This window comes from Thrips palmi, unplaced genomic scaffold (genome assembly GCF_012932325.1).
Source record: "Thrips palmi isolate BJ-2018 unplaced genomic scaffold, TpBJ-2018v1 HiC_scaffold_3, whole genome shotgun sequence".
Classification (NCBI taxonomy): domain Eukaryota; kingdom Metazoa; phylum Arthropoda; class Insecta; order Thysanoptera; family Thripidae; genus Thrips; species Thrips palmi.
In genome coordinates this window covers 3,905,693-3,930,471 of record NW_023144630.1, presented here as the reverse complement: position 1 = coordinate 3,930,471, position 24,779 = coordinate 3,905,693, and the positions used below count along the sequence as shown (strand labels likewise).

The 24,779-nt window shown below is 60.3% G+C and overlaps 1 protein-coding gene across 4 annotated transcripts in view; it reads right to left on the bottom strand.

Annotated features, from left to right (window-relative positions):
• Window positions 1–24,779, bottom strand: part of LOC117647996 (feline leukemia virus subgroup C receptor-related protein 2) — a 47,108-nt gene that overhangs the window by 3,193 nt on the left and 19,136 nt on the right. For 2 of the 4 annotated variants that reach the window (XM_034390042.1, XM_034390045.1), the window contains exons 2-8: window positions 11,511–11,889; window positions 7,964–8,188; window positions 2,913–3,057; window positions 2,571–2,773; window positions 2,205–2,305; window positions 2,025–2,135; window positions 1,092–1,401 (exon numbers count right to left, since the gene is read on the bottom strand). In XM_034390042.1, coding sequence (XP_034245933.1) covers window positions 1,092–1,401; window positions 2,025–2,135; window positions 2,205–2,305; window positions 2,571–2,773; window positions 2,913–3,057; window positions 7,964–8,188; window positions 11,511–11,762 — 1,347 coding nt within the window. In that variant the 5' untranslated portion in view covers window positions 11,763–11,889. Of the gene's footprint in view, window positions 1–1,091; window positions 1,402–2,024; window positions 2,136–2,204; window positions 2,306–2,570; window positions 2,774–2,912; window positions 3,058–7,963; window positions 8,189–11,510; window positions 11,890–14,773; window positions 15,002–16,012; window positions 16,176–24,779 lie in introns of those variants that run through there. The other 2 variants (XM_034390044.1, XM_034390043.1) reach the window with 2 other exon arrangements.

Here is a 24,779-nt window from a genome sequence, read left to right as displayed (position 1 = left end):
TTACTCCACTCGCGCGATGCGTGCCCAGCTCAACTTGCAACCCTCTTCGGCTGAAAAAGACTACTTGAGATTCGTCCCATCCCAAAACTGAAGGGCTTGTATTATTCACAGCACACTCAAAGAAAACTATCATAAAAGGGGAAGCATCAGGGGAGGACTCGCATGACTAGCCATTGACTGTTCTTGGTTTCTCTTCGTCCGCCGCCCCGATTCCCCCACTCCTTCATACGATTATCACACACGTTCGTATCCCCTAGCATGCACAATACGACAGTCTGACCAGTCTGAAATAAAAATAATTTCTGCAACTGAGCGTGTTGAAATGTCAGTAATATGGTTTAATTGAAGGACAGTTTTAAATATTTAAACCAAATAATTGACGATGTTGGAAATGAAATTCACACTGGTCAGGCTCGTCCAAGGCAGGGCGTGGAGGCACAAATACAACCCTCACAATGATGTTTCACAGTGTACGATACGACCCAGACGTCACAACGTGTAGTAGGAACCAAACAAAGACAGTTCGAGCATGGCACTGGACTGTGCACTTCCCTGCTGCGCAATGTAACAACACACTTGCCGCGACGGACGCCACACCGAAAACTGACGCACACACAGACAGACAGAGAGACAGTCCCCAAGCCCCGCGGGGCCCCGGGGCAGCAGCAAGCTGGACCAGCGAGGAGCGCTGCTGATTGGTCGGCCTACACACAGTGGATTAGCCAGAAGACCGGCGCCGACGGACGAAATTCTAGACGCGTTTTAAGCTCCAGGGTCGGTAAACAGGACTCGAACCGAACGTGTGACCCCACCAATGGATCCCTCGTTCGGAGAGCAATCCATTGGTGGGGTCACACGTTCGGTCCGAGTCCCATTTAGCGACTCTGGAGCTCAAAACGCGTCTAGAGTTTTGGCCGCCTCCACCGGTCTTTAGTGCGTCGCCTCCCGGACCAATGTGAGCGCGGCCCGCCGCTCCCTCTTGCCCGAGGCGGCCGAGGCGGTTGGCGGTTCCGGCTCGTTTCCACGACATGCGCTGCGCCATGGCTGCGCGCTGCTCGCGCTGCTCAAGCCTTGATGACGTCATCGCCCACCTGCTCGGCGCCGCCGATGGTGCTGACGGTGATGGCGCGCTCCATGGGGCACTTCTGCGCGGCCTGGCGCCGCAGGTCGTTCTTGATGAGGGCCGTCATGATGGTGCCCACGAGCAGCGCCAGGCACATGGCCACGTTGGCGTACAGGTGGCCGGAGCGCTCGAACACCCAGCCGTAGAACATGGTGAACAGGATGCCGAAGAGCTGCACGGCCGCGTTGAGCAGCCCCGCCGACGTGCCCTCCGGCTCGGGGTAGGTCAGCTCGGCCGCGAACTCGAAGCCCACCGGCAGGTAGCCCGTCATGAAGAACCTGGCAGGGCAAGACAGACACTTCTTAGAGCCGCCAACTTTGGGGAAAGTTCCCCCTGTAGGCCGATGCAGCGGCAGTGGGGCATTCCCCGGCCGGCACTACCCCACGCCACAGCGGGGGCCCTCTCGGCGGGGGGTATCGGCGCTCGGCGACGCGGACTTCCCTCCGCCGCCTTTCTCCTTTCTCTCTCCCTCGCCCCCGTCCTCGGCGCCGCGCTTCATCTGCCCCGCTCCAAGCATGCTCCAAGGGTCCGGGGCGGGGTTCTCGTCGCGGCGTCGCGGCGTCGCGGCGTCGCGCAGTTTGGCGGTCGGGGACCGTGGCCTAGCCGTGGCCTAGCCGTCAGCCGAAGGGATCCGATCTTATCGGAGTCACAAGTCAGCGGACTTGGAGGCCAAGAGCAGCCGAGACGAGCAGGCTAACAAGGTCAGCCCCTTTATTGGGTCCCCGGGCCCCGAAAAGTCCTGCGGCACGGCATGTCCATTTCTCCCCCCCCCCCCCACTCTCCCAGCGCCCCACCATCCTTTGATTGCAGATTAACATTGGTGCCGAACGGGGCCATCGCTTCTAATGGGTATGCGTGCGGGAAGGTCGCCGCAGAGAAATTCAATTGTGGCACTACTCACCCGAGGACGGCGCTCGCCAGGTACACCACCCAGATCAACCCCGTGAAGAAGGAGTACGTGTAGACCACCATGCCGATCAGCGACAGCGCGTACACGGCCAGGGTCGTCTCCCTGGAGCGCGAAATGAAAAGAATTAAAACCGAAATAAAGTGGAGATTTGACGACAAGATTTGTACTCACTTGAATTTTCCGGTCGAGTCCAGGACGACGCCGCACACGACGGAGCCCATCATGCCGGCCAGCACGATGACTAGCCCGATGTTGCCGGCGTCGTGGCTGCTCTGCGGGCCGAGAGGGAACCACTCAGCGACGACAACAACAAAACCCCGGACGCGTTTTGAGCTCCAGAGTCGCTAAATGGGACTCGAACAGAACGTGTGACCCCACCAATGGATTGCTCTCCGAACGAGGAATCCATTGGTGGGGTCACACAGTCGGTTCGAGTCCTGCTGAGCGACTCTGGAGCTCAAAACGCGTCTAGAGGTTTGGCGGCCTCCACCGGTCTTCTGGCCCACTGTGCGCGGCCACGCAAGGGGGTTTGCTTACCGGGAACACTTTGAGGACGACCTGGTTGAGCAGCGTGCTGATGGCGTAGAAGACGGCGATGTTGACGCCGTACGAGACGAGCAGCAAGATGTAGGCTGGGTTGGTGGATAGCCGCTTGACGGAGATGAAGAAGCCCTCGTTCTCGGTGGCCTTGATGGTGGCTTGCGCGGGGCTGGGTGGCAGCGGCGGGCCTGCCTGGAAGGCTGCGTCGGAAACAGTCGGAAAGTTGGCATCAAACGGGGGGACAGTCAAAACCACGGGCATCAAGACATTGTGCGTTTTACGCAGAGCGCATAGTGGGTCTTCTGGACCACTGGGTGGAGGCACTGGACGGCTACTCACTGACTAGGATGAGCACCAGCAAGACGGACGTGGTGATGGCCACGATGTAGAACAGGACGCGCAGCTGGTCGCCGATCAACTCGGGGTTCGTCGTGTTGTTCTGGACGAGCATGGGCGGCACCACGAAACCAAGCGCCACGCCGAGCTGCGGCAAACCCAAAGCAGTCTGTCACGCCACTGGAAAACACTATTTTCGTACGAGAATGTGGGATGGGGCCGAGCTCCAGAGTCACTAGGTGGGACTCGAACCGAACGTGTGACCCCACCAATGGACTGCTCTCCGAACGAGGAATCCGTTGTTGGGGTCACACGTTCGGTTCGAGTCCTATTTAGTGACTCTGGAGCTCAAAACGCATCTAGAGTTTTGGCCGCCTCCACCGGTCTTCTGGCCCTCTGTGGGGCGGGGGCGGTTTATTCTGGTCACCAACTGGCACACTGGCCGCGGCAGCCACGGCCAGGCACTTGGTGGGCGCGGCGTGGCCGAGGACATGGCAACATCATCTTCCTCTTCCCGGACGGCCAGCCCATCGCCCAGCTCATCCGTCCCCGTCAGATGCCAAGCAGGCGGCAGCCTCTGGCCGAGCTTAGCCACAGGCAGCCACAGGCTTAGCCGCAGCCACTGGACCGGCCGGGGCGGCGGGGCGGGCGGGCTGGGCCGGGCGGGGCGGGCGGGCGGGGCGGGGCCGGGCGGGGCGGGGCGGGGGGGCGGGGCGGGGCGGGGCGGGCGGGGGTCCCGAGGGTGGAGGCCGCGTCCCGGAGCGGGTGCGTCGCTGTCTCTCTCGCACCCAGGGGGTGTCCCGCGGGGGTGCGAGAGAGACGCGTACCGCCGCGGCCACCGAAGGCAAGCAAATTGGGCCAAATCATCGACGCCCCCGTTCCGCCCACGGAGAGGACTCTCTCTCTCTCTCCCTCTCATTAGGCCGGAGAGGAAGGGGAGGGGGCTATAAATATATCTTGTTGGCAACTCGAACGCGGAGCGGCCAACAACCGCCTCTCCAGTGCAGCTGTACGGAGAGAGAGAGAGAGAGCGCCGCAATCAGCCAATTGAGAGCCGCGGATCGCGCGAGGGGAGCCGCGGTCGCACGGCAGTCACGTCGTTTGAGAAGGAAAGGGGGGGGGGCAGTCACATCCAGACTCACAGAACCGAGAGAGAAAGACCGGATATTGCTGGGTAGTCAGGCTGTGGTTGGCAATCCTGCCGACACGGTTGGGCCTCTTTGTGTGGCAGCACTGCGCGCCGCGGCGCCGCGGCACACATGGAAATGGCGGGTCGGGGCGGCGCGATGCGAGATAGAGGTGGCGAGGAAATGAAGACACGGAATGGCTGTAGAGGGGCGGGGTAATAAAGACAAGATCGATTGGCGGAGAGACAGAGAGAGGGAGAGAGAGAGAGACGGGGACGAGAAAAAGGACGGAGTGAGTCGGACAAGAAGTAACCGAAGTCGTCGGGGCCGCCGATTTCATTTAGAAGATGGAGTCGCAGTCAAAGGACCGGAGGAGCGAAGGGCGGACGAGCCAAAGGCCTCCAAAGACCACCGAAGGCCGGGCAGGGCTCGGGGCGACAGCGCGGCGACGGAGACGGATCGCGGCGCGGAGGAAGCGGCGACAAGAGTGAGAAGGAAGAGGGCGAGAGTGGCGGCAGAGAGGAGGCAGGAGGGACCGCTTCTGGACCACGGCACCTGTGCACAGTGGATTTGCTAGAAGACCGGTGGAGGCGGTCAAAATCCCGGACGCGTTTTGAGCTCCAGAGTCGCTGAATGAGACTCGGACCGACCGTGTTACCCCACCTATAGATCGCTCTCCGAACGAGCAATCCATTGGTGGGGTCACACGTTCGGTTCGAGTCCTGTTTAGCGACTCTGGAGCTCAAAACGCGCCTAGAGTTTTGTCCGCCTCCACCGGTCTTGTGGCCCACTGCGCTGCGGAGCTGTGGACCCGGACGCAGGGAGCGCCTGGCGGGTAGGCTGTGCTGTTACACGGGCGTGCCGGGCGGGACTGCCTACCCTGCACTTCACAGGGGCTGAGGGGGAGACCACACCAGCCGCTCTGCCGACGTTTTTAACGGTGCGGCGGCGGAGAGAGAGAGGGGAGGACGAAAGAGCCACACTGGCCGGCGATACAGCGCGGATCGGGCCTGCGCCGTCAATCTTTACTGCCGGTTCACTGACTGTCTGACTGTTTACCTCCTCTTTGTGGTTCCTTTCCGTTATTTCCCCGGACCGGCGTTCCGGCGGGGATGAAAAAAGGGAGCGCGAAACGCAGTAAAGTGGGCTTTATTTTGCGCGAGTTATTGTCTCGGAAGAGTCCGGGAAGGACCAGTGGTGTCCCAATGGGTGTCCCCCAAGCCGGGCCGGACCAAGTTTTCCGCCGCCGGCTCCGAGAACGCCGCTGCGCCGCTGGCTGTTGTTTTTCTACAGTTTGTTCGGTTCAAAGGCGACTCCGGTCGGAGACGCAGTTGTAATGCTTCGATTGGGAACGAAATGTTGAGTCTCTCTTGCAGAGAACTTTTCCCGGGGCGGTAAGGAGAAACTCTCCCGCGCGTGCGGGCGTGCGCTCAAAAAGTGCGTGTAAAAGCAATATGAACTTCATTATGGTACTTGGGAGACTGGTTTTGTTCTTCGGAACAGATCCGTTCTGTCTTCGTAAACCAGATTTAAAAAAGATTTTATAAGTATTCCATAGTGAAGCAAAACCGCTGGCGAAAATGCAAGCGGTTCCAAAAGCACCCTTGGCAGTTTTTCAAGCGGATGACGGCTCCTCGGATGTTTCCGCGTTGGAAACGATCCATTTCTCTCCTCCCCGTAACGACGAAGACGCTTCGCCCCAAGGCGGGCCCCGAGGCGGGGCCAGCCGTGTTTATCAGTCTCTGTCTCTCTCGCACCGATGACGGGCCGCCCCTCGAGTGCGAGAGAGACGGAGCAAGGGGGGCTGACTCCTATAATACTTCGTACACAGCCCTATAATACTTGAATAATACTATAATCCATAATACCAAAAAATGCCGCACATTTTGTGCAGTTTTGGTTTTAAAATGAGAAAGTTGTGTAAAATTGTGGTGAACAAGCGTTCAGAGATTTCTAGACGGAACGTTAGAGTAAGAAAATGGCGCTGAGAGAAATGACTTGGTGCTGAGGCTCTTAAAGATGCGCTGTATAATAATTTGAGGCCCAGGAGCGCGAGCCGGAATCCTTGTTTTCAACTTGCTTGCGTATTTTGGAAACCTTTGGTATACGGAAAACCACTTACAACGACACAATTATCTGGATATAATATTTGGAATAATACCTGTAATACTCTATAATACCTATAATATATAATACTTCGTACACGGTTCGGGAGAGTCAGCCCCCCTTGAGACGGAGCGATGGGGCGGGCCCGCTCAGCCGCGCCGGGCTATCGGGATGGAGGATGAAGGCATTATCCTTAATGACACACCTTCACCTTGGCCCCGCCCCGCGCCGCCACTCCCTCCATACAATGCTCGGCCGCCATAAAGCCGAACACAGCTTGTCGCGCTGTCTCTCTCGCACCCCGCCGAGACACCGCAAGTGCGAGAGAGCGAGAGAGAGAGAGAGAGAGAGAGAGAGAGAGAGAGAGAGAGAGAGAGAGAGAGAGAGAGAGAAACGCGCCTGTTTCGGAGCGCAGTCACCACCGCGGTGCACCGGCCTCGCGCGCCGTCAGTGTCAACACGGGCGGTGAAGAGCGAAACGAGACGAGAGAGAGAGAGAGAGAGAGAGAGAGAGAGAGAGAGGGAGAGAGAGAGAGAGAGAGAGAGAGAGAGGGAGAGAGAGAAGGACGCTCTGTTGGTTCCGTAAACGTGCCGCGCCGTGCGCTCCAATAAGGCAGTGTAGTGGCGCCCCGACGTGAGCTGACCAGAAAGAGGCGCCAGCGGGGCAGCGGCGCGTGGTCGCCGAGAAGGTCGCGTCGCGTCACGTCGCGGTGACGGGGACGACCGCCGCGCCACGCCGGGGCCGTTCAACCCGCCCGGCCCAAACTAGCCGCCGCTTGTGTTGGCGCGCGGTCCTGCCCGTCTTTTTCCGCGGTCCTTGGCGAGGGAGGCCGGGCAGGACGTGGCCGACGTGAGGCTGACGTCGCGCAGTGGATTGGCCAGAAGACCGGTGGGGGCGGCCCAAACTCTAGACGCCACGGCCACGGGTTCGAACCCGGTCAAGTCCAGGTAACTCTTTTTTAAAACGCGCTCAGCTCGGGCAACTTTTAATAGCCGTCACGTGAACTGCTGACATCCATTTAGCCTACACACACCTTATGCCGAGAGGCAGACACACAGCCAGGACACACACACACACACAAAATAATTATTCGGCCGCGGTGGCCGCTCTGACGGCAACGGCAAGTTAGTAAAGGACCCTCGTTGGACGCAAATACCGCACTCAGTGAGCCGCGCCTCGCCTCGCCGCGCCACCGGCTGATGGAGGAAACTTTTGTGCATAATCAAGTCCTTCTCATTTTCCTGACAAAGCAAAGCCAAGCGGGAACGGCGCTGCCAGGGGCAGCCAGCCGAGCGCCAAATGCGCGCCGGGACACACACACACACACTCACACACAACACACACACACACACACACACACACACTAACACACACACACACACACACTCACACACTCACACACTCACACACTCACGCGCTCACACACTCACACGCTCACACACACACGAGCACGCCTCGGTGACATCGAGGCAGGCTGGATTCAGCCGGAGGCGGGCGTTTCCTAGAAGCAGTTCCGTTCCTTTCCTCACAGCAGCTGCGTCCTCGATGAGGCCCCTTGCAGCGCACAGTGTGCCGGAAGACCGGTGGAGGAGGCCAGAGCTCTAAACACGTTTGGGCCCCAGAGTCGCTAAATGGGACTCGAACCGAACGTGTGACCCCACCAATGGATTCCTCGTTCGGAGAGCAATCCATTGGTGGGGTCACACGTTCGGTTCGACTCCCATTTAGCGACTCTGCTGCTCAAAACGCGTGCGGGGTTTTGACCGCCTCCACGGGTCTTCCGGCCCGCTGTGCAGCCAGGGCGCCGTCGGCGGTGCTTACCTGGTTGCCGAAGACGCCGATGGAGCACGCCGACGACACCTGCCCGGGGCCGAACCACACGGCGGCCAGGCGGGCGGGCACGTTGAGGATGAAGACCTGGGACACGGCCACGACGGTCTGGCCTAGGAAGGTGACCCAGTAGCGGTCGCGCGCCACGGAGAACACCTTGATCCAGGAGCCGGCGCAAGTTCCCAGCGCCGCGAGCACCAGCGCCCAGCGCAGGCCCTGCGGGAAGGACAACAGAACCAGTGTTACAGTGCTGTGAGCGTCGGTGCGACCGGGATGTGGGCCGCCTCCACCGGTCTTCTGGCCCACGGTGCGCCGCGCCCCTTTGGGGTCGGTGGCCGCGGGGCGGGGCGGGGCGGGGCGGGGCGGGCGGGCGGGTGCCCCGAGTGCCCCCGAGGGAGCCGTGACCTAGGCCACGGCCGGGGCGCGCGCCTCCCCACCACCGCGCCCAGACCGGCGGCCTTGACCCAGTGACCTTGACCCCGTCCCGCGCCGCGCTCGCTGCCAGCGTGCCGCCAGTGTGCTGCCAGTGTGCCGCCAGAACCCCGTTCCTCGTTCCTTGTTTCGGAGCTGTCTGCCCGGTTATTAAAGCGGCCCCGAACTCTTCCTTAATCCGAGCACTGCGGGCCCTGCGGGGACGGGGCGGGGACGGGGTGGGGGAACCGTGGTCGTTTTGGCGGCACGAATGCACGAATGGCCGCCATGATTGAACCGGCGCCAAAACCGGGCCAAAGCGATGGTCCACTAGTAACTCATGCTGCTGGGCGCGCGGGGGCGGGGCGGGGTGGGGTGGGGCGGGGCGGGGCGGGGCGGGGCGGGGCGTGATGCATAGGGACCTGCGAGCCGGTTCATGGCTCATGGTTCGTAATGAAATCCAACTAGGGCGGCAGCGGGGGCTGCGAGATTGAACCGTCGGCTTGAACCTGATAATGAAAAACGGCTGCCATGTCCATGTGGAAACGGGAGGGGAGGGGAGGGGGAGGGCTAACCGCGCACGTGCGTAAATCAAACGGGGCCACTCAATGCAGGGGCTGCTGGCTGGTGGCATGCTGCCCCGTGCTGCCCCGCCACCTTGTCTGCCAGCCCCGTCCGTCCGGCCTGGCGCTGCACAGTGGGCCAGAAGACCGGTGGAGGCGGCCAAAATCCCGGACGCGTTTTGAGCTGCAGAGTCGCTAAATGAGGCTCGAACCGAACGTGTGACGCCACTAATGGATTGCTCTCTAAACGAGGAATCCATTGGTGGGGTCACACGTTCGGTTCGAGTCCCATTTAGCGACTCTGGAGCTCAAAACGCGTCTGGAGTTTTGGCCGCCTCCACCGGTCTTCTGGCCCACCGTACGGCAGTAAGCCCTGCCGTGCAGCGCTTCCACGGCACTGCCACGGCTTGCCATGCGTAAACCCCGCGCCGGCGGGCTAATTCCCTTTCATCCAGCCGGGCCGTGTCATCCCACTGTAAAAGCAGTAAAAGGACGACCCTCCCCCACCCCTTGCCCATTTCACAGTGCGGTTCTCCTCCGAGCGATTTGTCACGCGGTGCCGCACCGCCCCTGGCGGCCCCTGGACCTCGTGGACTCCCAGCAGACTGACTTCGCCGCTCTGTCTCTCTCGCGCTCATACAGGGCGCCGCGTGTGGGCGCGAGAGAGACAGAGGACTCTGGGAATGAGTCTGCTGGACCTCCACCAAGCGCGTGTCTTTGTCGGGAAGACCGCCGCCGCCGCCTCCGCACCCACAGCCGGCCCGACGGTGTATGCCAGGTTCAGGTTGAGGGGGAGGGGGGGGGGGGGGGGGGGATCGCGAAGGGGCGTGCCCTGGCTGCGCCGTGGCTCTGCCGTGGTTCTGCCGTGCCGCGGGACTGCAGGCTTAGCTCGGCCATCCATTCCGCGGCCCAGAGATATGGACCCCGCGGCGCTCTGTCTGCTGGCGGTCTGTCTGGCTGAAAATCCACCTGTCTGCCACACCCAAAAAAAGTCGTTTCATGAACCAAGAAAAAGAAATTGCACCTGCAGCAAGAGAGAGAGAGAGTACTTGGAACGTCTTGAAGCGACTTTTGGGGTCCTTGTGCTTTGCAGTGCCCCCACCCCTTCGATTGGGAACGGGGGGGGGGGGGTGCGGCCGCCACGCCGACCCCAAAGACGAGGGGTTCCGCCCCGCCCCGCCCCGCCCCGCTCGTTTGGGGTGCATACCCCTGCAAGGGCACTGGCGGGACATTAAGGGGCCAGCTCATTGAATTTCAAGCATTGAATGTGGGCGGGGCCGTGGGGCCCAACGACCGAAAGGGGGGGGGGGGGCACCGTGCAGATAGCGGAAACGATGAAAAAGAGTGTCGACGCGGTCCGAATGAGCCGCGAGGTGCACTCGTCGAGGACCTTTCGGGCTATCAGGCGGACACCGCGTGGCGAGCCTCTGTCTCTCTCGCACCCACGCGCCGCGCGCCGCGAATGCAGCCTGAGGGGACGGGGGCACTGTAAGGCGAGGCGATAGCAGACGACAAAGACGACCACCTGACGCACAGGCTGACGCTCTGTCTCTCTCGCACCCGTGCGGGACGCCCCGCCCCGCCCCGCCCCGCCCCGCCCCGCCCCGCCCCGCCCCGCCCCGCCCCGCCCCGCCCCGCCCCGCCCCGCCCGCCGCCCCCCCCGCCCCGCCCCGCCCGCCCCGCCCCGCCCCGCCCCACCCCGCCCCGCCCCGCCCCGCCCCGCCCCGCCCCGCCCCGCCCCGCCCCGCCCCGCCCCGCGCGTGTGACAGAGACAGAGCGACGCTGCAGCGCGCAGGGCGGCCGGGCAGCCGGATTCACCCTCGGGCGGCAACAAGGGTGGCGGCGTCCGAAGGGGGGGGGGGGGCAGGTGTGCAGGACGGAGACAATGGGCCGAGTAAATGGGCACATTCTCCGCGAGAACGTGTCCTGTCCTGTCCTGTCCTGTCACTAAAAGGGCACGTCTGTCTTCCCTTCAAGGGCGCAGGGCAGCGCAGGGTGGACGCAGCACAGTGGGCCAGAAGACCGGCGGAGGCGGCCAAAACCCTAGACGCGTTTTGAGCTCCAGAGTCGCTAAATGGGACTCGAACCGAACGTGTGACCCCACCAATGGATTGCTCTCTGAACGAGCAATCCATTGATGGGGTCACACGTTCGGTTCGAGTCCTGTACAGCGACTCTGGAGCTCAAAACGCGTCTAGGGTTTCGGCCGCCTCCACCGGTCTTCTGGCCCACTGTGCGGAGGGCGCGGGAGGCTTGGGGCAGGTGGCCCTCCCTGCCGGTCCGACGACAGGATTTTGTTTCCTCACAGTGCACGCCAGGATCCGCGGAGGAAATGCAGAGAAGCTCGCGGAGAAGGATTCAGGAAAGGAGCGGGCTTACGGAGCTGGAGCTCCGAGCAAGAGGAAGATTCGGGAAGCAGGGAAACAAATTTGTGAGTTTGCAGGAATTTGCAAGTCAGCTGTTCCGCGCTCCGCTGCACGCCGGCCAATCGTCGCGCACTCCGTCTCACAGTGGGCCAGAAAACCGGTGGCAAATTCTGGCAAATCCACTGGGCCGAGACCCACCTTTTTGTCCAGGAGCCAGGAGCCGGGCAGGATGAGCGGGATGTAGGTGACCATGTAGATCATGGACGTCCAGTCCACGGCGAAGGCCTCCACGTTGTAGTAGCCCATGATGGCGTCGGAGATGATGGAGTACATGATCCACTGGAAGGCGGAAGTCATGGAGAGGGTGACGAACATGGCCAGCATGAGCCACCGCCGGCCGTAGACCTTGGTCTCCGACCCGGGCAGCGGGGTCAGCGTGTCATCCACCATCTTGGGGTGCTTGGGCCGGGGCCTTTCAGCTAGTGTAGTGGTTGACGCGCTGCGGACTCCTCAGGACTCCTCAGCAGGACGACGCGGGCGGCCGGGCCATGGCGATGTCTTGGAGCTCGCCCGCCACCTGCAGAACACACAACACAAAGCGGTTCATGTCCAGGCTCTCCGAACGGGGAATCGATTCCTCGCTATTCACCTCCAGCGAGAGCTAAAAATAAACGCGCCAAGTCTTAGAAAGTACACTGATTTCGGTCTCGGGTTCTCCGAAAAAATTAAATTCTCCGACGCCTCAACGCCCTCCACCGCCATTTCCGTAGATTATCAATTTCGACTTGAGTTTGTTTTCCCGTCTGCTAAAAATGCCGATTTATTGGAGTTGTTGTTGTTGCCCGGGAGATCGCTGGAATCGGGGCGAGCGATCAGATTTCGCACACGATTAAAGCGATACGCGCAGTGCCCTATGCGGGCTGCTGGGGAGAGAGGGAGGGAGGGAGAGAGAGAGAGAGAGACGAGGGAAGCCCCTTGGCGAGGCTGCCGCTCAAAGAAGGAATCGGGATGCGGCATGGTAACCTTGGCAGGGAAGTTGGTGCCGCCGCTCCAGTCATGGCACAGTGGGCCAGAAGACCCAAAATCCCGGACGCGTTTTGAGCTCCCGAGTCGCTAAACAAGGATTTGGGAGCTGAAAATGCATCTCGAATTTTGGCGCCTCCACCGGCGCTCGCAGGCAGTGCCTTCCACCTCTCTGCCCCCGGAGTGACGTAATTTATGAACGGGCTCAAGACTGGGCTGGGCGCGGCGGACGTGAGGCCAACATCTCGTACACACTCGGGCTGACACGCCGGGGCGGGGCGGGGCGGGGCGGGGCGGGGCGGGGCGGGGCAGCGCATCCACCCCTAGTTAGGCCGGGCCCGCCCCTTCGCTTTAATGAAAGCGATTCCCGCAGCGTGGGGCTGCGTCTCAAGGTCTGAGCCGCGGCCTGGCCCGCCCCAGCCTCAGTGGGCCAGAGGACCGCCGACGGCGGCCAAAACTCTAGACGCGTTTTGAGCGCCAGCGTCGCTTAACATGACTCGAACCGAACGTGTGACCCCACCAATGGCTTCCTCGTTCGGAGAGCAATCCATTGGTGGGGTCACACGTCCGGCTCGAGTTCCATTTAGCGACTCTGGGGCTCAAAACTCGTCCGGGGCTGAGACCGCCTTCTGGTCCACTGTGCTTGCTCCTCGTCGCGCCACCGGAGTGCGAGCGAGTGCGACAGAGACATACTGCTCCAGCCGCGCCGCGCGCAATGAGCTAAAAGGGTTATTCGTTAGCTCCCTCGCGCGGCCGCTGGCCCACTGCGACTGCACTGCCGGATGCATGCTGCACTACTGACCGGTGATAGTCTCACCACTATTCTGCCCTGTGTGTGTATGTGTTGGTGTGTGTGGGTGGGTGGGGCTAACCGCTCTCTCGCTCTGCGGACGGACGGTTGGAAAAAGAGCGAAGGAAAAAAAGGGCGCCACTGTGGCGGGATTCGAACCCGGGTCAGCCGCATTTGGACACGTTCCAGCACACGCCTGCCAGCCGAGCGGGACGGCGGGACGACGCGGGACAGCGGTTCAGTAGCTCACAGGGTTGCGCATGCCGCGAGCCGAGCCACCCTGGACCACCATCGAGCTAATTCACTCAGATCACTGACGGTCTCGGGTTCGAATACCCGATCGCGACATGCGTTTTTCTTCTTTTTTTCTCTCGTCGTCAACTGAGGTAACTCGCTTCGGAGTCACGTGGCCCCGTCCGAAATTTGGAAAGATTGAGATTCCTTGGCCGTTCCGCCAGATGGCGCTGCTGGCCGCCACGCCACTGCCAAAGCGTGGCCCCGCCTCGCCCCGCCTCGCCTTGCCCTGGCTATGGCACTCATATATTATCCCAAACTTCCACGCTTCCGCCTTGCAGGGCCTTGCAGGGCCTTCCAGGGCCTTGCAGGGCCCTGCAGGGGCCACCAATTCTTTTCTGCTATTTTTGGGCCGCGGCGTGCAGCGGGGTAGAAATGCCCGGGCGGTGTCCGAAGGGGGGGGGGGAGGTACACTGTGGCTTGTTGATTAAGGGTGACACCGAGTCGGCCTGAATATTCATCTTAACGGGGCCGCGGTCGTTGGCGGACCACTGTATGCTCTGCTCCGAGTCAGGCGCGTCTCTCTCTCTCTCTCTCTCTCTCTCTCTCTCTCTCTCTCTCTCTCTCTCTCTCTCTCTCTCTCTCTCCCCACTAAGTGCTCGATCACGCGGCACAGACCATGCAGAGCAGGGAGAGCAGGGAGGTGCTTCCAATTAGGAGAGCTACACTGTGGGAGAGCACGACGAGGAGTTTCGGTGCAGAGGCTGCCGTGAGCAGGGGTGGAAAATTTAAAAAAGACTGTCAATTTTAAATATTTAAAAAAAATTGGATTTAAAAAAATGTGGCACTCTGGCACTCTCTCTCGCTAAACTCTCCCCACACTCCAGCACTCCCAGTCACACTCCAGCACTCCAGCCACACTCCAGCCACACTCCAGCCACACTCCAGCCACACTCCAGCGCCCCAGCCGCCAGACCGGCGCACCGAACCGTGAGTTACGGCTTGCTTTAAAATGCACGCGCTGTCTCTGTCTGGCACCCTCGCACAATGCGTGTGCAGCCACAATGGGGCAGGGCGAAGCAAGCGAAGCAAGCACCGCCATTGTCCCAAAACACACGCGGAAGGAGGGCGGCAAGGAGAGGTGAGAGAGAGAGAGAGAGAGAGAGAGAGAGAGAGAGGAAAGCGAGGGTGGTTGAGTAGTTTGGGCGCCCTCGGGGACTCGGTGCACAGGTGCTGCCGTGGGCTGATTCCAGACAGTCGCTCTCTCTCTCTCTCTCTCTCTCTCTCTCTCTCTCTCTCTCTCTCTCTCTCTCTCTCTCTCTCTCTCTCTCTCTCTCTCTCTCTCTCTCTCCCTCTCGCTACCCCCACGGGCTGCCCCACGAGTGCGAGAGAGACGGACGAATGTTATTACTACCTTTGTGGAGACATTCAAATTTATCGCATCGAGACGTATCGCCGTGCGAGCGAGAGAGATGGATGCGGCGATTCGGGGCGGCGTCTTGCGAGCGGGAAAGAGGGAGGAGACTAAAGTTGCGAGGAATTGCAACACGCCGGTTCGCCGTCAAAACTGTGCCGTTAAACGGAAAAACAAAAATACGTCAAGCAACCGACTTGTCGAAGAGTCAGACCAAAAGAAGTGGCAATACCAGCGCCGTGCAGCACACTGTGCGCCGATCGTCGAGACTCCCTGATTGGCGCATGTCATTGCACGTGTTGCACACGACGGCCGAAAAAAAAACGTGTCGCTATCTAGCCTCACACATGCCTAGATAACCCGACTTTGTCACCACGGCCTGTCTCTCTTGCACTGCGACGCCCCCTGCGAGTGCGACGAGGACAGAGACAGTCCGCTTCGCCAAGATGGATCGCCGGCCGGCTCCAGTTTCCGTGTGGCGAGGCAGGCGAAGGCGCGCTCTAATGGCAACACCAAATGACCACCCCCAACCCGCTCGGTCCCTGCAGCCTCATGATAAGCAACGTGCGAAATAAGGAACTACCAACTTACACTATCACACAACGGCAGGCGGAGCAGGCGACACCGGAGGAGAACTAATCCTCCCCGGGAAGGGGCGCTGCTCCCCGGACTCGGGAATTTCGATCGAAAGTTGCAAGGGCACTCCGCCGACATTGCATCGTCAACTCGACACACTTTCGGTCGACCGCTATAAAATCGTGGACGCGTTTCGAGCTCCAGAGTCGCTGAATGGGACTCGAACCGAACGTGTGACCCCACCAATGGATTGCTCTCCGAACGAGCAATCCATTGGTGGGGTCACACGCTCGGTTCTAGCCCTGTTTAGCGACTCTGGAGCTCAAAACGCGGCTAGAGTTTTGGCCGCCTCCACCGGTCTTCCCGCCCACTGTACCACTGGTACCACTGCCGCCATCGGCGCACTGACTCGGCACGTATATTGCGCCAACTTTGGCGGCACTGGGCTGCGCCGTGGCCGCGCGCTGCGGCTATATTGCTCCAACTCGGCGTGCCAACCCAACCCTCCGCGCTGTAACCGCTTCACACCCGACGGCATTGTCACCCACTTCGGATAGTTTGCGAATTAAAAGAAAAAAAAAGGAACTTGGAAGGGAAATGGCAACAGCACGACCACTCGGGGGTCTTCACAGAAGTGTGCCGACCGGAAGTCAGCTGACGTACCTTCGGGGATGCTTGGTGATGCGGTCAGCACAAAATATATATATATCTCTCTCACACGCGGAGTCGCACACACACCGGTTCACTCCGCGCTCGAACGCGAACCCTCGCGACGCGGCGCACACTTTGTCGCTGGAGTGGCTCTGGAGTCAGTTACTCTGGAGTCAGTCACTCTGCACTGACCGGGCCGTACCGGGCCGCCGACGGGCCTATCTCTCCTCCCGATTCCTCCCTCTGGGGACCCTCTGGGGAGGGAGGGTCCTCAGGGAGGGGGTCGGTCAAGGTGGCGGAGGGGAGGGGGACCTCCACACCACGTGTTCGCGATGACACAGTCGGCCCCGCACGCCCGCAGCCGGCGGCCTCTCTGTCTCTCTCGCACCTACACGGCACGCCGCGTGAGTGCGAGAGAGACAGAGCGACGAAAACGACCCTCGGAATCAGTCCGCAGCGGGCCGCGGGCGCATCCGGTGCCTCATTGGCTAGAGCCTCGGGCGGAGCGGACAGCGGATCGGAGAGAGGATCAAAGGGAGGGGAACGGTGGGCAATCAAAGGAGAGGATCGCAAATAGAAAGTTACTGCACCGTAAAAAAAAAAACTAAAGAAAAAAAGTGCCTCCAATCTGCCGAAAAATTCCGAGCCCTCCGATGTTTCTATTTTGTATACCGCTGGGCAATGATGCACCATTCCCGCAGTGCGTTTCATGGAAAAAATTGACGACAAAAAGTGGCAATACGAAAGTCTCAAGGAGACCCGCCGATCAGCTTCGGTGTTCTTATGGGAACCGGGCCTTCATCCGACGCTCCCTGCCGCGCAATTCGACAGATTAGTGGGTTCGTATTGGGCTGGCCCACCCGAAGTGCGCGCGGTTTCTGTGGTACAGTGAGAGTCCAGATTCAGAGGCCTTACCTCAGAGGGGTCACATTGGGTATTTGAACCCGCGACCCCGAGTGCCGACTCTAGTCAACTCCTCTACCCTGACCGCTCAGCCACCGAACCAGCTTGTCAGCGGCGATGTCGCAACTCCTCTTGAGCTGCCGGGCGAGAAATCTGGTCCCGAAAAAATGGTACTTAGAGCGGTCTCGAACCCGGGACCTGCCGCTTCCCACACCTTGCTCTTAACCACTGAGCCACCGGGACGGCATGGCACCTGCCCTGCCTGCGCTGGTACTCAATCTTCTCTGGATATACCTCCCCTAGCAATTGGTCGCCGAAAAAATTGTGGATACTACCGGTCCCGAACCCGGGATCTGCCGCTTCCCACATCTTGCTCTTAACCACTGAGCCACCGGGACGCCGTGGCACCCGCCTTGCCTGCGCTGGTACTCAATCTTCTCTGGATGTACCTCCCCAAGAAATTGGTCGCCGAAAAAATTGTGTATACTACCGGTCCCGAACCCGAGACCTGCCGCTTCCCACATCATGCTCTTGACCACTGAGCCACCGGGACGCCATGGCACCCGCCCTGCCTGCGCTGGTACCCAATCATCTCTGGATATACCTACCAGCCCACTGTGCGGCCAGTCGTCGCTCCGTCTCTCTCGCACTGGCGTGGCGCTCCGCAGGGCGCGGTGCGAGAGAGACAGAGCGAGTCCAGGCCAGCGACCCCAATCAAGGCTACGGAACAGAACCTCCATTTGACGGAAGTCCGCCGTTCTGACGGCGGAGCGACAGCGAAGCTAGCCGAGATGGGACGGCCGGACCAGGCGATGCTACTGTTGCCAAGTTGTTCCAAAGTGTCCTCGACCGGCCATCGACTCGACTAGACTCGCAGTGCAGTGCCGCCTGGAGTGTGGCTGGAGCGGGCTGGAGCGCGCTGGAGTGGGAGGCAGTCAACTGGACCTGGGATAGATACTGCTGGAAAGAAGGGCTGGCAAGGGTCGGTGCGGCCCGAGGTCGGTCCGGCCGGGTCGGGGGCGGTGTCATGGTATACTGCCCCAAGTTGGACGAGCGGCGGAGCCGGTCCCGAGCCAAGCGGGGCCAAGCGGGGCCAAGCGGGGCCAAGCGCTATCTGGGCGGTCAGCGTCCACAGTCCGGCACTCCGCAAACGGACTGTACGGCGCCACCCCGGCACGGGCGCACAGTGGGCCAGAAGACCGGCGGACGCGGTCGAAAACCCGGACGCGTTTCGAGCTCCAGACTCGCTAAATGGGACGCGAACCGAACGTGTGACCCCACCAATGGATTCCTCGTTCCGAGAGCAATCCATTGGTGGGGTCACACGTTCGGTGAGTCCCATCCAGCGACTGTGGAGCTCAAAACGCGTCCGGGGTTTTGGCCGCCTCCACCGGTCTTCTGGCCCACTGTGGGGCGGTACGTACGGGCGGTGCGCGGTACAGGCCGTACACTCGAGAAGTATATATCAGCGCGCGAAGAATGGAGCGCGCAGTCGCCTATCTCCGTTCCGGTCACCCTCCCCACCACTTCCAGCAGCGCCCCCGGCGCCGTCCTGGCCCGTGTGTGAGTGCGTGTGCATGTGTGTGTGTGTGCGTGCGTGTGTGGCAGCAGCCGGCCCATCTACATAGGGATGACTTTCATATGAGGAGGGCGTCGTCGGCGAGCGGCGCGCGCTGCCACTGGGAGGCGCCGTACGGTGCTGGGTCGCCGCTTCGCCGCCACACTGATGGATTCTTGCCTCCGAAACCCCGAAGCCCGAAGCCCGCAACCTATTTCACTCGCAATCCGCCACGTCCCTCGGCCCCCTCAATCTCGTGTCGCACGCCCGATCCAACCAATTTCCATTTCCACTCTTTTCTCCGCGTCTCTCCATTTTTTCCGTCTCTCCTTTTCCATTGCGAGACCTTGGAAAGGCAAAGGCGATGTAGCCAACGCCGGTGTTGTTCAACTGATCTCGTTGTTCGACGGACCGGTTTTAAAGCTTTTCAAAATCATTGGACTCGAAGCGAACGTGTGACCCCACCAATGGACTGCTCTCCGAACGAGGAATCCATTGGTGGGGTCACACGTTCGGTTCGAGTCCCATTCAGCGACACTGAAGCTCAAAACGCGTCTGGAGTTTTGGCCGCCCCCACCGGTCTTCTGGTCCACTGTGGCTGGGGTTGGCAGCCCTTCCGACAGTGGTGCGCCGCGGGAGTTTTCGCCTACTCGTGTGGCAGCACTGGCGCACCGCAGGGCGCGCGAGTCGCGTCAAGTTGGCAGCCCTGCGCGCCGCGCCCCTCGCCTACGCCAACGGCGACCAATGGCAACTTGACGACAAGCAGATGGGGCTTCGTTTGCTCCAGTTCGCAAAGTCCGGCGAGTCCGCAAAAAAAAAACAAAAACTGGAAAACCAAAAGCGCTTTTCCGTTCTCCGAGATCCCAATCGTCATCGTGCGCGTCGCGCCGCTTTCGCGTCCTCCGCCGCAGCACTGCCGGGCAGCCCCAGTAGGCTCAGCCGGCCAGCGCGGAGTTCAGCCCACTTAACCTAAGCCGAGTTAGCGGCTCGGGGCTTGCGAGCGAGACAGAGAGAGACGACACACTGCAGGGCCAGCCGGGCCCGGAGAGCGCCTGGAGGATAGGCAGTCCCGTTGAACGGGCGCGCCCCGCGCCGCATGTGTTGCCTACCTCGCAGGCTGTCTCGCTCTCCCCCGCCCGAAACACTACTCACTCAGGGGGAGAGAGAGAGAGAGAGAGAGAGAGAGAGAGAGAGAGAGAGAGAGAGAGAGAGAGAGAGAGAGAGAGAGAGAGAGATGGGGCTGGCATTGGAGCCGCCCCCTTCATCAACGTTTCCTGTCATAAATCCAGTATCTGTCTGTCCTTGTCCCTCTCCCCGGCCAGGCCGGCCAGGCCCCGCTTCTCACGCCGATTAGGGCGAGGGCCCCGACCCCCCCCCCCCCCCCCCCCACCGGGTCAGGTCGTCAGGTCAGTGTGTGAGCGGGGGAGGGGCGACCCAGGACCAAGGCCAGCTGATAAACCAAGACAGAGAGAGAAAAAGGAAAAAAGCGGCCCGGAAGGGACACGAACCCCGGGCCGGTACGCCGCGACAGATTCACCTGCATCTCGCAGGTCAGGCATCGTCGCTCCGTCTCTCTCGCACCCCGCGGGACGCCCCACGGGTGCGACAGAGACGGGGAGAGTGACGGGGCCACAAAAGGTGAGGAGGCACGCCTCCAGCAGCAGGAAGGCGACTTTCGGTTTTTATTATGGTAATAAACGGGTAGGGCCTGCACTGGGAAGGGAGGCATGGGGTAGTCTCGCTGGGGGTGGGGGGTGGCTGGAGCGAGGGCTGGAGGCTCCAGCTGGAGGGGGAGGGGCTGGCTGGAGCCTCCAGCCGGAGAGGAGGAGAAGGTGGTCCAACACACTGCGGCCGGAGTGGGTCAGGCACGGACAGGCACGGAGGGTAGGAAGAAGAAGGAGAAGAGGAAGAAGAAGCGGAAGATGAAGCAAGGGAGGGGGAAAAGTGCGTCTGAGGTCGGAGATCCAAAAACACTTTGAACCGTGGCCAGATTCCGCCGAGTTTGCGACCCCATTACTTGACGTGCCGAGTCCAGAGTCCACGAGCAGAACGGCTCGCGACACTGCGAACGAACGCACAGCGGATTTGCCAGTGGAGGCGGCCAAAGACGCTGAATGGGACTCGAACCGAACGTGTGACCCCACCAATGGACTGCTCTCCGAACGAGGAATCCATTGGTGGGGTCACACGCTCGGTTCGAGTCCTGCTTAGCGACTCTGGAGCTCAAAACGCGTCTAGAGTTTTGGCCGCCTCCACCGGTCTTCTGGCCCACTGAGCAACGCGGCGAACGGCGGAAAAAGAGTAGGTCCTGGTTTTCTTCCCCGAGAGAGTGTCGGTACATGTGTGCGGTGTGGTCGACCGAGCAGGAACACCGCGACGACGCCGCGAGGGATGGCGGGGCGGGGCGGGGCGGGGCGGGGTGGGGGGGGGGGGGGGGCAAGCGGCGCCGCCGGCCAGACTCAGGACGCGGTGTCTCGTGACAAAAAGGAGCGGGCGTCGCCGCCCTTGAGAAACGCCACACATGTGTGTACTGTTCACCAAATCTACAAAGTCCTTCCAGACAGGCGCGCGCAGACACAAACACACACAGACCGCCCCCAACACACACACACACACTTCAGAGGGCCTCGTCACGCGCGGGCGCGTCCGGTTCGAAGTCGCGTCTTTCATCAAGGAATGGGTCCGCCCCACTGTCGGAAACTGTCGCAAGAAAATGACAAGTTCACCGAACTAATCCGGATACCTGTTTCACCTGTTGCAGGATGGACCGATGCCCGCCTCGTAATCTCCGCGAGCAGATAACAGTGTGCTTTGTCACGATGAATCAACACCTTCAGCTTGAAGCACGGTTGCAGTTTGCCGCATCTTGCCGCTCATTTCCCTTCCGTGTTTTCGAGTTTCTTTTCCAGTTTTTTGTCACTCTTTTTTTTTTTTACGAGCTGGCCCTGTTTTCCCACAGCCGCGGCATGCACCAACTTTTACAGTGCGGACCTGTCGCGCCACACGCTGGGGCTACAGTGTAGCCGTCGCATAAAAGAGTCGTTTTGGCTTTCGAGTGTGAAGAGAGGGGGGGAAAGGGGTGGAAACCAGTGACGCTGCGCAGATGGCTGCCAAAGCCAACTGGAGGAGTAAAAATGTGTCCGATCGGACTCACCATCAATCTCTCATCACATCTCTTTCCCTTCTCTCTCTCTCTCTCTCTCTCTCTCTCTCTCTCTCTCTCTCTCTCTCTCTCTCTCTCTCTCTCTCTCTCTCTCTCTCTCACACAGCACCGCGATCCGCATTCCGATCGTAACTTTAATTTCCGTAATTCGAATTCGTTTTCAATGCGCGCGCGGCTTTGGATGCGATTTGCGAGTTTGGCCACGGAAGCGCAGCGCGCCTCGTCCTGCACCACCACACCGTATTTCGCGGGGTGGACAGCGGCGGACAGGACAGATGCTCTGCCGCCCCGCTGCAGCGCTGCCCATAAAGACAGGCCGGCAATAGCGGCGGTGGCGGTGACAGTGGCGCGACGTGGCACTAACGGTCAATCCACGCATCGGCCACACAGCCAGACCGGCCAAGCCAGCGCCCATTATCCCCGATTGTGTCGGATAGTGTGTGTGTGTATGTATGTGTGTGTGCTGTAAAACCAAAAGCGGGCAGTGCGAAAAGCATAAGCCGTAAACAACGGGCGACCCTCGTAAAACGAACAAATTAAAACTTGTATATTTTTTATAAGTTTTTTAGTAAGTTTTGTTATATTTTAAAAATTGAGTTAAAGTTGACTAAATACTGCGAAAGGAAATTCTGGAAGGCTTTGGGTTTTGGATGGGTGCCCGTATCATTCTAAAAAAAAATTACAATCATTTTTTTTTATGGCCTGTCGCTAGATGTTGCCTCAGGAGTGTTTCCTAAAGGGGTTGCTGAAAGGTTTTCCATTGGCATAAAATGGTCTTTACGTAAAACTTCAACAACACCCTTACCCTTTCACGAATTCTGGGACGCCGCTCTCAGCGCTTCTCTCTCTCTCTCTCTCTCTCTCTCTCTCTCTCTCTCTCTCTCTCTCTCTCTCTCTCTCTCTCCCTCTCCTCACGTCCTCGCTGCATCCCGAAGTGCCGAGCGCACCGAGGCGTGCTGGCACACCGTCACGGCCCAGCGACAACAAAAACAAAAACACGGCCGACTTGGAATCGAAGCAGGAGGGTCCTTCCTCCACGTGGCAGCGCGCGCGGCGCCTCGGTGAAGCCGAGCGCATCATGCAGTTGTTGCTCCGGGTTCAAATCCCGCCCTATTTTTTTTTTTTTTTGAAGGTGGTACGACGAGTCGAGGGGGTAAACGCTTCAAGAAATCGTGTACAGACTACTCGGTATTACGCTGTATTACGGTGTATTACACGTGTATTACGGCCTTAAAATGCCAAAATTTGGCACATTTGACCCAAAAATGGTATTACGATCACGTGTATTACGCGTAATACACGGTTTTGGTGTACAGGGTATTACGCGAGTGGTTACCCCCTCGCGACGAGTGGCACTGTGAAAATTTTGGAGGCTAACTTTCCTTTCAAGAGTGTCGTCAAATCAACCCATGCAGTAATCAGTGGAGATTTGATGAAAACGTCATCAGTTTGTGATGTGGTTTGTGACGACAAGCTTAGAATCCTGTCCGACCGGGGAGAAAAAGCGTGGCATTCAAACCGCGCACGGCTCTCCGACCGACGGCGCGGCTTTCTCGCTGTCGCCGGCAGACTTCGGACAAAGCGTTCTTCAATGAGTTGGCAGCCCCGAACAGACCGGAGCAGGCCGACGAGGCGGTAGGTGTGCCGAACAAACAGGCCACAATCAGGCCCGACCCACAGTGGGCCAGAAGACCGGTGGAGGCGGCCAAGACTCTAGACACGTTTTGAGCTCCAGAGTCGCTAAACGGGACTCGAACCGAACGTGTGACCCCACCAATGGATTCCTCGTTCGGAGAGCAATCCATTGGTGGGGGTCACACGTTCGGTTCGAGTGCCATTTAGCGACTCTGGAGCTCAAAACGCGTTTTGGACGCCCCCACCGGTTTGCTGGCCCACTGTGCGACCCTTTCTCGCACTCGTCCCGCTCCGGCCTTCGTTCCTCCTTCTTCGCCTCCCCCTCCGCACAGCATGGTTGCCTACCCACACAGTGTGCCTGCCCGACTACCATTGGCTCAAGTTCAAGGTTTACGGTTGGCGATAAGGATGCAACACAGCAAATAAATTCCACTGGCATTATATTTTGGCGAGCCCTCGGCTAGTTCGCGGCCAGCGGACTGTCTCTCTCGCACCCGTGCGGCACGCCCCGTGAGTGCGAGAGAGACGGAGCGCCCTTTGTACGGCCACTTCTTTCCCCTCATAACTCCTGCACTGCATGAAGGCCCCGAAGGCCGTGGACGTGAGGGGCCGCCCGTTCATGAGAACAACTGAGGCGAGAAATAGGCGGGCCCGATGGCCGGAACGCTGGACCGCTGGAGCGGGGCTCCCTGCACTGGAAGGGTCGTGAAGGTGGCCCCATGCTAATCCCTACAGTGGAGCGGCCCGATGGCCGCCTTCCAAGCTCTTTTCCACTAATTGCCGCCCTCGGTGCACTTATCACGTAACGCAGCCAAATATGCACCACAAAACGGTCACCCCACAGTGGGCCAGAAGACCGGTGGAGGCGGACAAAATTCTTGACTCGTTTTGAGCTCCAGAGTCGCTAAATGGGACTCGAACCGAACGTGTGACCCCACCAATGGATTGCTCTCCGAACGAGGAATCCATTGATGGGGCCACCCGAGTCCCGTTAGGCGACTCTCTGGCCCACTGTGCGACCGGCCGTGCTACTGGAAACATTCAAGAAAACCCACTTGTCCCGAGTAACGATCAAGGCCGAAATGAAGCGAGGGTTTGGAGGTGAGAGTGTTCCCTGGTTGGGCCCGAGGCGTTTCGGTCCGAATTGGAAGCGGAGGGGTGGCGGGTAGACCGGACTGGTTGGTGTGGCAGCGGGTCGGGTCGGGGAGGGAAGGCTCCGGCCGGTGGACGCCATGGGACGCCATGCGTTTTACACGGGGCTGACAGGCACGGCGACAAGCCCCAATCCCATTCCATGAAACTAAAGCGTCGTCCTCGGCCAGCGGGGCCCGCGGGGGGGGGGCTCGCTGGACACAATCCAAATCCAGCGGCACAAAGGTCTGCTCGTATTTATCGCCGCGATTCGAACAGCAGCATGACGGGCAGTTACTTCCAGTGTGGGGGGCGGGGCGGACGGACGGACTGGCAGGCAGTCAGGCAGACAGACAGACAAGAGGAGCGGCAGTTTCGCTGCCTGTTCG